The sequence below is a fragment of the Drosophila tropicalis genome, unplaced genomic scaffold, assembly GCF_018151085.1.
Source record: "Drosophila tropicalis isolate 14030-0801.00 unplaced genomic scaffold, ASM1815108v1 contig_805, whole genome shotgun sequence".
In the NCBI taxonomy this organism is placed as follows: Eukaryota; Metazoa; Arthropoda; class Insecta; order Diptera; family Drosophilidae; genus Drosophila; species Drosophila tropicalis.
Window position 1 is genome coordinate 3,063,806 of NW_027173295.1, and position 11,711 is coordinate 3,075,516.

Sequence of the window (11,711 nt, forward strand, 5' to 3'; positions counted from 1 at the left end):
CTCTCGAAACCGAAACCGAAACCGTGATCCATCCAAGTCGGTTTTGGTTGCCTAAGCCTATTTCGTGCCGCTGTTTAAAGCATGAAAATTTAATGCCAGCTTAGTGAACGGACCCCCGGACAATGCCCAGTGAAAGGTTAAGGCATTAGAGATGTGACCGTGTCACGCACAGGAATGCCAACAATAATGTAAATCTCAGCACGTGGCCCCTAGCACCCTTCCCCGCGCGCATACTTCTCCTCCTGCTCTTCTTCTCCGTGAATTTATCTTTCTTTCCGTTTCATTTTTCTGTCAAATTTTCTTATCACAAAGCCATCTCTAGTCGTTTGCGGATGATTTTGGAATGGGTTTTGTGCCGCATTTCCGTTTACATACAAGCCGCTTAAGTCCCTACCTCCCTACCTCTCCCTCCCTCACTCCCCGTATTTCTTTGTCCTCGACTCCTTCTTCTTATTCTACGCCCTTCATCACACAGTTTCTCAAGTATTAATTATGTACGCATAAAATATCTTTTTGAACCTTTTTTTTCTCTCTCTTCTCTCCTCCCTCTATGACCCTGTTGTTGTTGTTGTTGTTGTTGCTGGGTGTTGGTTGTGTTTTTCTGTGAATGAGCGGGCGGCAATGAGCCCAACATCAATGGGATGCAAATTAACTGTACAAACATAAATAACACTTAAAATTCTTAGAAAAAGAGAAGGGAATGGAACGAAAACTTATCGACAGGGACCTCTCAGGGCATTTGTCAAAGTAATAAAAATTGTTGAGCTCCCCAAGCCAGCTCCCGTTTTGTCCCTCTGCCAACACCCCCTTCCCCCCTTCCCCCGCCCTCATTCACCATCACAACTCTTTTGATAAGAACTTTTTATATTTTCTTCTTTTTTTATCAGACCCTTTTTCTTTTCTCTTTTTTTTCCGCATCCCTTCTCATTAATTCAACGGCATGCTGCAGGAGCAACAGCCAGTAGGTATCCACATGTATACTATGTATATATGTATATGTATATGTATAGGTGAGTTGGTAGTAGTAAGTCCTTCTTTTGAAAGATTCTCTTTAATTTTCTTTTTGTGTCGCTTTTCATTTTGCTCATTACCCTAGATACATTTCACAACTTGTTGCGCCACCGCGCACTCTGAGCTAAAAAAGAAAACTTTTTTCCCACACACACACACACACACACACACACACACATACACAACTTTAATGAATTGAAATTGACAGTTTTGAAAATTGTATCTGCAAGATGCATCATCAATTATTTCAACCAGATCGTCTACTAGCTGCAATGCGGCATAACGAAAAGTTTGCCCTCTGAAATGAAAGCCCACCCCCTCCTTCCCTTAATTCTACTGGTCTCCCCTCTCTCTCTCTCTCACTCTGTATCCCCCCACGGTGGTTTAAAATGATTAATTGGCGCTACAAATTTATGACGTTGCTGGACGATACCGAGTTGAATGTATGATAAAGCCTCCCCCTCGGCCCCTCAATCGCCGTCCCCTCTTCTGTAGCTCTATCAAAACTCAAAGCGATTAAAATTAGTTTTTCGGTTTTATGGTCAGTGCAGAGAAACTCCAAAAACAATAATATAAATAATACAGAACAAAGTAATAACAAAATAAATAAATAAACTTGATCAAATACATTAAAAGTCTTGCACTTGTTTGTCAGTTTTGTTTGTTTGTTTGCTCATTGTCATTATGTTTATTGTTATCGCAATAAATAAATATAAATCATCATAATAATTTATAGAGAAACATTTATTGAAATAGCCCAAGGGAAGGAGGGGGCAACTTAGGGGAGACTCAAAAGAGAAGCCTTTTCTAGTGTGTGTGTGTATCTAAAATGTATTGGCCTATAATCCACCAAAAAAGAAAGTAGTTCAATTAGAAACAAATTTTCTGGCAACTTCAAAATAACTTTTCAAATAGTTTTTAATGTTAGTTTGAATTGTCTTTGATCTCTAAATTTAAATGAAGTTTATAAACTATAAAATGCGGATTAATGCAGTGTTTATTTCTATAAAGAGAAAGATCGTGATGTTTGAAATGAAAGTTCTTTCACTTTTGCCGCAGACAGACAATGAAAGTGCTTTTAATGGCAATCAAAGTACATTTATATATATATGTGGGTACATTTACTTGTTATAGATGAGTAGATACTTACACATACACACACACACACACACACACACAACCAATATGTATGTAAGTACATATTTCTTTTGTTGTAATTTAACGCTTTTTTGTTACCGCCTAATGCCACACCCAGAATCCAAAGTAGATGGATGATGATGAGGTGGAGAAGAAAACACCTTCTCCACCTTCACCTCCACCTCCACCCTCCATTATCATCATCATCCCGGGGGCGCCAATTTCATTTGCTGGTCAAATGAGGGCCCATTGTTATGATGATTATTTGTAATGTATTGTATGCGTATGATTTTGGTTCGGTTCAAGGGTTTATTGTTTTCCTTTTACGCAAACCCCCCACACCCCCACACCCCCAACCCCTTCATACTATCCGATCTGTATCTCCCCCTCTTACTCCCTTTGTCTCTATTTGAGTATGTGTTGTTTCTTTTATTTTATTTTTATTTTTTTTTTTTTTTTGTTAATCATGCTACATTGCAAGCATGGGCACAATAATCATAATAATCAACAACAACAAACAACATCATTATTTTTTGATATTTATGATATTTATGCTAGGGGTTCGACCTCTCCTATACATACATACATATATCCATTGGCCTTTCCTTTCCTTTTTTGGTTTCATTTGGTTTGGTTTTGGTTTGGTTTGCCTGGTTCAATGCTGGGACCTGGCTCTTGATAAAAATTTAATGTAGCATGTTAACAAGCGAGCCGTTATGATTACACACAATTCCACAACAATTCCGCAGACCTCACAATAACAACAACAACAACAACAGCTAAGTAGGAATGGAAAATGGCAAAAACTACAACAGAAAAAGAGAGAGAGAGAGAGACCAAACAATTTCAATACAAGAATGCTGCAGTCCAATTTGCCATTTTCAATGATGACTACGCCAACGACGACGACGACGACGACGAAGACGACGATGGCTATGATGATGATGTCGAAATGCTGATAGAGACGGAGGAAAGAAGCAATCCCAATTCCAATTTCAAATGTAGGTGCGCCTCCGCTGTCGATGAACATTTCTTATACCCTATATATAACCCCATATAATCAAACATCGGGGCATGAAAAGATCAAGCAAAGCCTATGCTAGCTAATCTTCAAAAACTTAACCAGTCATCGTGTTCCCTGGCTAATAAAGATATTTCCATTAACAGACCAATCCAAATTTGAATGAAAAGTTAAAAGATTTATAAAATAAACTAACAATTTGTTTTTTTCGTCTTTTCTTCAAGAGAGAATCTCAAATTGCTTTCGATTTAGTTAATGTTAGAGTATACAAAAGTCGTTGCTTAAGGCTTAACCAAGATTTGTACATTGGTTTTTTAAGGTTCTTTTTGCTTAAGGAAATGAATAATCAATATTCACAATTGAAAATTTTCTATAAATTGGCAAACAGTTTAATTTAGCTGTGGGTTTTCGATTCGTTTTTGTGTGTGAATGTTTTTTTTTGTTTGTTTCCTCTTTTCTTTTGGCATAGAAGCGGAAAATGTTTGTGTGTGCGTGTGTGTGTGTGAAAAAGGTAAATTCAAATTGCAAATAATATTCATAATGATTTGATTTTTGCATCCATTAGATATCTTTCATTTGCATTTCGAAATCAAAAGCCACTTGGCATTAGTCAGCATTATTGGCAATATTTAAAGCATTCACAATGCATTCACCCCACACACACACACACACACACACACACACACACACACACATACACCACTTTCCGCTTTCTATCTGGGACTGCATTCTGCATTCTCAGTCAACTTTAACACATCTGCAACACATTTTATCATTTAAGTTAGGTGGGAGTAAAATCCCTACCTTCCTATCACTTTCCCTCCGCCGCCTCCTCACCCAATCCGCAGCAATCCACACCCATCCACAGCGTGGGAATTAATATCAATGTCGTTGTCGTTCTGTTGTCACCGTGATATCAGCCAGCTCACTCTAGCTCCAGCCACCATGGCGTATGTGTAATGCCTTTTTTTTTTTTTTTTCTTTTCCCCTTTTTTTTATCAATTAAAAGCCACTTCAAAAGCGGAAAGTGTCTGTGTGTGTGTGTGTGTGTGTGTGTGCGGTTGTGACACGCACAGACAAAACCGTATTCATGGTACGCTTTGTTGTCAGTCCGGGGTTTTTGTGTGTTTGCTGGCCGCCTTTTTGTTTTATCTCTTTTACTCACTTTTGCTTAAATGGAACACACAAATGGAAATGCCATAAAAAATCCCAAAAAAACATAAAATCATCATTTTTTGGATAAGATTTCAATTGAAATTCATATGGGCAAAAAAAAAAAAAAAAAACGATTAAAACAATCTTTTATAATTATTGCAAATCAATAATAGGAATTTTATGATTATTTATGATTTAATTATTAATATCTAAAAAATTATTTAGATTCTTTAGAGTGTTTTGTTTTTATTGTCTATTGCATTTTCATTCAGAATCGCAGAAAAGTATTATAAACATATTAAGATCTTGTTATTGGTATATATATTTTAATTTAACGAATTGGTAATGGCAAATTTGTGGCTTAAAAAGAAATAGGCTAGTTTGAATAACATTGGAAACATTTTGTTTGAGCCCTAAGTCATGAATAGTTTTGGTCAAGAGCTTCGTCTAATATCTTTCACCCATTTTTTCGGTTATTTTCCTTGTATCTTTGTGAGAGCATTGAAGACTTGGCAACCTTCCGTCATTTCCCCCACTGTGCGGTATTAGTTTCCCACCGAAAAATGTTTGTCGGCATTTTGTGTTGCTTTGACATAATCAACCGAAAACGAACCAAAAAAAAAAAAAAAAAAGACGGAATAAAGTTGTGTCGTCGGCGTCCACTCAAAGCTAATGACCGACAAAGCGTTTTGTATTATTTTCAATTTCATTTTCACTATATATACAAACTGAACTGTGCTGTGTATGCTGTTGCTGCTTCTTCCCTTGTTCCCAGATATTCGAAAGCCCCATACCCATTCCCATTTTCTCAGCCTGGCCTGGGTTGGCCGGGGTTGGGTTTGGTTCATTGCTTGGGTTGGCTCTGTGTGCTATGTGGCCTAACCATTTGTCGGCCTCCGTCAAGCATTAAATATTATTAAGATAAGGCGGAGGAGGCGGCCCTCTTATCAATCAGACGTCAGAGGTGCAGAGGGACGGCGACCAAGAGAGAATGTAAAAGAAAGAAACAGAAAAAAAAAGCAAAACAAAACAAAACTAACTAACCAACTAACGTTTGGTTGACATGATTTTTCAATCATATTTATTGATGGGGACCCCAAAAAGAAATAACAACAACAACAAAAAGAAGTTAACTTTAAGTTTCTCTGGAATTGTTTGTCTCCGCTTGAGCTTACAATTTACATACTCATACTCCTCTAGTATGTGTGTGTGTGTATGTCCATAAGTCTGCATTGAACTGTTTGTCGTTTGGTTGTCGGCATATTTCCAAGAATTGGCTAAATCAACAACAACAAACTGATGGAGCAAAACAAAAACCTCAAAAGTCATTACATATATCTTCCATTGCTCTCTCATCCCCTTACCCATTCCCAATACCCCTTCTACCACTCTCTCTGCTTTTGCCTTTTGCTGGCTAAAATGCAGAAGCTACAAGCTAACAGCTTTTTATCTTTTGGCACAGAGGCGGCTTCATTTTTGGCGGCTTCAGGCTCAAAAAAAAAAAAAAAAAAAAAAAGAGTCCCAAAAAAACAACAACAACAACAACAACAAAAATGAACGAATCGAATGAAAACCAGTCAAGAGTAGAGGCCTATACCCCATACTCTGGCTAGCCCCTCTGCTTACCATATAAGGTCGCTGGCATGTCAGAGTCAGAGAGTCCCAACCTGAAGCGGACCGCATCGAATCGGATCGGACTACCTTGGCTTGGCATCACCATCGAACCACCGGCCAACTTCCTGGCTAATATTACGAAAATTGCTTATACCAAAAGGCGCGTAGGATCAACCCAAAAAATAAAACAAAATATATATACATACATATATGTACATATACATACATATATAGCTATGTGTGTATGTATAAAACTAAAGTTGAGGTTGGAGTTGCCAGTTGTTTGAAAACTTTAAGCTGGAAGATTGGAGCTGGAAATTGCAGCCTGAGTCAGTCGCCTCGCCTTAATGCCAACGACCAGGCCAAGTCAGGCCATGCCAGGCCGCGGCAAAGACTCGCCTGTTGCCTTCTACCGTAATTCACAACAACAACAGCAACAACAACAATGGAGTAGTCAAGGCAAAAGTTGTGAAACTCGCACGCAGGCACAGTGGAACAATTTGTCAAATCAACAAAAACATTTCAATATCCAAATAAAAACATCAAATATAAAATAATAATAGTAATGTAAAATAATAATTACATTTTTCAGAATTTTGTCCATATATGAGAACTTTACATTTTCTTTCACAAGTTTTTCCTATTTCCTTTTTTAAGTTTTTGTTTGAGCACTCCTAGGGAAGTTCTTGATAACTTTTCCTTAATAGTTTTCTTGCTCTACATTTTTTAAGGATTTTCATGGAAGTTCCTAAGGATCAAAGAACTTTCTGATAGACAAATCATTGAGTCCCCAAAAGGTGAACGTTTCTTTTGCTTTAGTAATTGTGTGATAGACTGATAGATTTGAACCACTGTGCCGGACGGCCTCTGGTGCCGCGCCTCAAAGCAAAAAGCGCATCTTTTGAACAAAGCGCAAAGGCAAAGCGCAGCTTGGACGCAGCAGCATCAGAGCCGCAGTATCTTGCAGCGGTCGAAGCCGAATTCAAAGACAGGCCCAGACACAGGCCTGGCTAGCTGGCTGGCTGGCTGGTTGGCTGTTTGGCTGGCAGGCCGTCAGGCAGGCACTCAACGCGCGCGGTGTGTATCTCAAAGATACAAAACAACGTCCGTCGATCGTCGTCTCTACCTCTCTGTCTCTTTCTCTTCATCTCCCTGTCTCTCTCTGTCTTTAGAGAAGAAAAAAAAACCGCTTTTGTGTATGGCCAACGAAGCCGCCACCGCCGCCGCCGCCGCCGATGTCGAGATGTTTGGCATAGTTGGCTTGGCCGTTGGAACTGGTTGCCTTTGCTTGGAGAATGGAGCATGGGCAATGGAGTTGGAGTTTGCGATGGAGATGGAGATGGAGGAGACCCAGCTTGTAACGAAGCCGCCGCCGTTGCCGTCGCCGCTCAGTTATTATTATTATTATTTTGTTGTTGTTTCGTATTCGTATTCGGTTTTTTGTGCTTTTTGCTTGCGGCGGCGACTCAAACTCAACGTGAGGGTTTTAAAAGGTTTTTGTTGGCCGCAAAGCAGCTGCCTTTGCCTATGTACCTTCCTTCCATCTACTACTACTACGACTACTACTACTACCACTACCACTGCCTGCAACAGGTAAGAAAACTGAATTTCGAGTCTCAACATTCTCTCTGTCTCTCCCGCTCTCGCTCTTTCTCTCTCTGTCTTTATCTCTATCTTTGTTACTCTCTGTGGCACTCTCCTTGCAGCTCCTTCATGGCGAAGTGGTTGTTTTTGTGGCTGCTTTCTTTGAAGTTGCCTTTCGGGTTTCCTTTGAAATTCTCTTCCATCTGCAAGCAATTAGTATATAGGGCCCAATGTCCTCTTCCCTCAACTGTCCGTACCACTGCCACCTATCTTGTACCTCTTTGCTCTTGCCCTTTTCTCTTCATTCTATCTCATCCTCTGAAGGGTTCAAAAGTGTTTGCCTGGCATTTAATTGGCGCAGCAATTGCCCGGCGAAAAGAGGAATATTTCCACTGAAACAACATTGATTGATTGATGTTCCTTCATCATCATCATCATCGTCGCAGAAAAGGTCGCTGCTTCTGCTTCTTCCAGCTTGCTTCTTGGCTGGTTCTTTTTTTTTGAGGTTTTTTTACTTGTTTATTTACGTTTATGATACGCGTTCCCTTGATCAGCCCTCTTCATCTCCCTCTCTCACCCATTGTGCTCTATCTCCTTTTCACTCTAACAAATTTTCCAAAATTTTTCTATTTATTTTTCATGCGTCGTTTCGTTCGTTTGATGTTTTTTTTTTCTCTCTTTTTTGTGTAGTTGTTATTCTCGTTCTTCGTTCTATTTTTGTGCGTCGACCACAAGCGGAACGCATTCTTCTCTCTCTCTCTCACGCGGCTATATCTTGAAGATAAAAAAAAAAAACACGAAAAATAATGCAGTCTATTCTGCCGACCGATTGCCTACATATTTCTTTATTCTCTTTTTCTATTTTGTATTCTCTCTCTCTATCTTTCTAGCTATATCTATCTCTTTGTGTGTATTTATTGGAAAAGGATGTGGGAGAAGCCCTTGACTTGAATGAATTGAGTGTATGTGCGTGTGTGTGTGTGTGCGTATAGAAAGAAAAGATATTGAAAATAGTTCAAAGAATATCAAAAATTTTCAAGGGGTAAGGGTCGAAGTCCTAACTTTTGCCGGCTAAACCTAAATTATGTATGTACATTGAAAATGAAAAACTATAGGTTTAAAATACAAATAATCCGCTTTAACACTAAGAACCTTTATTAGTTAGACTTCCTAAAGGGGACGACCCAATGCTTCTTTGAGAAGGCCACCAAAGAAGGCAACGATTGACCTATGACCAGTTGGCGTAGGGAGCTGAAAATCTTTTGGAAATCCATTCCATCGGAGTCTCCTTATATGACAAATCAAAGGCTGTTCGCATATTTATTGTGCTGACTGTATGTATTTAGTCAACCCCTGCAAATATTTTCTTATAAAGTAAACTTAATCAATCTAACTCAATCAATTCAAATCTATCGTAAATCTATCATAAAACGTATCTAAATACAAAGTTCAAGAAAAAATACGAGTGTCTAATCATAAAACTGTGTATATACATATGTATGTATTTACAGGTGAGTAAAGGAAATGTATCTTTTGGATATATGTACACACATATGTATGTAGATACATTTATTGTGGTCAGTGGAACTTAACCCACATTTAAATAATCATATTAAATCTTACCTGAGAATTGTTTGTAGCCGCCGAGTATCTTATGTTTCCACCACTTGACAATGTTGCCCGCCATCTCTTCTCTCTGTCTCTCTCTCTCTCTCTCCGCTGTGCGGGTTTGGGTTTTAGGATATTCTTGTCTTCTTCTTCTTCTTCTAGTTCCCTTGAATATGTCTTTAGGATCTTCTTCCGTTTTCTACTTTATTTCTTGTTGTTGTTGTTTTTTTTTTTTTCTGTTTTTGGGTGGCTTGGCGAAAAATTTACGAGCCCAAAATGTTTTACGGCCTTTCTCTCTCCTCCGTGTGTATGTGTGTGTGTGTGCAATTCGGGTAAATATCCTTTTCGGTCTGGAGGACTAAGCACTGAGAGACTAATATAGCCCAGGTAAGTTGCCTGCTGGTATGCTCTAGGTAGAGTCAGGCAGGCAGTCAAAATAGGTAGTAGATTTAGGTTGGTTGGCTGGCTGGCTGGCTGGTTGGTAGGTAAGTGAAACACTCGTTGTTTCGGTGTTTTTATGCGCTGACGCTGAGCGACCTTAATTTGTATCTGGTATTATATTTGGTTAGGGGAATCGTAAAAGTTTTTACAGCTCTGATATGCTGCATTTTTAGTTGAATTTGCGCATATTGCTGCGCTCCGATGGTTTTGCTTGAGTCGTTTGTTTGTTTGTTTGTTTGTTTGCTTGGTTCGTTGGTGTATCTTTCAGATACTTTCGGCGCGTAATTTTAATTGTAAAACATTTTTGCCGACTTTAATTTGTTGTTGTTGTTGTTGTTGTTGCTGCTGTTGCGGCAGCGACGTTGGCAGTGGCGACGACAACAACGACGACGGCGACTGCGAGGCAACGTAAATAACTACAACAACAAAAATTGCAAATGAAAAACAAAAACAAAATACGATTTATTTCCAAATGATTGCGAGACAACGTAAAACGTCAACTGCGGCTGCGACTGCGACAGCGACAGCGACTGAGCGCTATGTACGCTTTTTAACAGGGGTTGGGGATGGTTGTTGTTGTTGTTTTGGTTATTGTTGTTGGTGGTGGTAAAATGCTGCTGCTGTTGCTTTTTTTGTTATTGTTATGGGGGGCGGTTTTTGGATTTGTTTTTCTTTTAGCTTTATACACTTGATTTAAACCAAAAACCAAAAATTCACACAAAATATTTCATCAAAAAAAAAAATTAGATGTATTTGAAACGTAAAAAAAAAATAAACAATTCAACACTTTAAATATCTGATCGATGCGTTTTCAATTGATACAATTTAATACGAATTTTGTTTTGGGCTCTTGGAGAACTTCGCGTTGCTTCCAGAAAACACGTCGAAACACAAACAATCGCAAGAGTTACGTTTTTTCTTCTTCTTATGTTTTCTTGTTTATTCCGAGCAGCACTCCGCACAACGACTCACTCGAACGACGGACCGAATTCAAATGATAAACAAACGCGCGCGTTCCTGCTTTTTCAGAACCGACAATCGACCAATCAGATTACAGTTCGCTTTCCCCTACCAGTATTTGATGCTACATTCATTGCCCCTTCCCTGTATTTGAGAGCGGCTCCCAGTATTTGATGCTCAGCTAGCCACTATTTATATAAAATTTTGCCTGCTTTTTTCAAAATCACACTACTGACAAGGCCCACAATTTATTTTTTGTTGAAAAAGTTTTTCGAATTCGTAAATTGGTCAAGTTTATTTAAAATCTGGGATAAGTTTTGTTTCAGTATGCCATGTTTGCAATAAAAATATGAGAAAGCACCAGAAATAATAAAAAAAAAAAATATTTTTAAAAACTATTTAATAAAAAAAAAGAGATCCAATATTTAGAAAAATTTTAAACAAAACAAATTTTTTTGGTTTTTTGATTTTTAAGTTATAAAAAGTTCTTGTTTTCTTTTTGGTCGGTAAAGTACAGGGTACACTTTCTTATATAATTTTGTCACAATATTGACTCAAGCCAGATATTGATTCGGATCGAATATACTAGCTAAGCACACTTGTTTTTTTAAAAACAGTAAAAATCACATTGGCCAATCAGATTTCAGTTTGGTTTCCCCCTCTCAGTTTTTGACGGTTTTTAACAGTCTGTTAAGATAGGGGATCGGAATAGTGGGAATGTAGCAGCCGCGGTTCCCCGTATTTCACGTTTGTTGCCCACATTATAACAGATGTAGAGAAAGAGAGCGCTTTAACAGTAAGGGAGAGTGAGTTTTAACAGCATGTGAGAGACTTTTAACAGACAGCAGGAGAGACAGCCCGAATCCTTTTAAAATTCAACATTTTTGGCCGCTTGAGCATTCCCTGATGTTTTTACGTAGTCCTTTGAAATTTACTAAGTGAGGATCATATAAATTTTCAGATGTTTTAACCATGATATTGCCTTTTTTGAATTATTCGGTTATTTTCCTTAAGCGATTTGGAAATACGTGTCCTTTTCAATTTAAAAATATTAATTTTAGCTTGAGATAAAAATAATAATGCAATATTTACTTATTTTATTATACATATTTTACCCTATTGATAGATCCTGAAAGACATATAGTTAGATAAAAGATAGTCAAATTTAAGTATGGAAGAA

General features: G+C 38.2%; 1 protein-coding gene across 1 annotated transcript in view; it reads right to left on the reverse strand.

The window, feature by feature from the left end:
* nkd (naked cuticle) overlaps positions 1-10,396 on the reverse strand; it is a 51,345-nt gene extending 40,949 nt beyond the window's left edge. Inside the window, exon 1 of the mRNA XM_068293871.1 lies at positions 9,146-10,396. Within this exon, the coding sequence (XP_068149972.1) occupies positions 9,146-9,209 (64 nt within the window). The 5' untranslated portion in view covers positions 9,210-10,396. The remainder of the gene's footprint in view (positions 1-9,145) is intronic.
* Between the last annotated feature and the right edge of the window lie 1,315 nt (positions 10,397-11,711).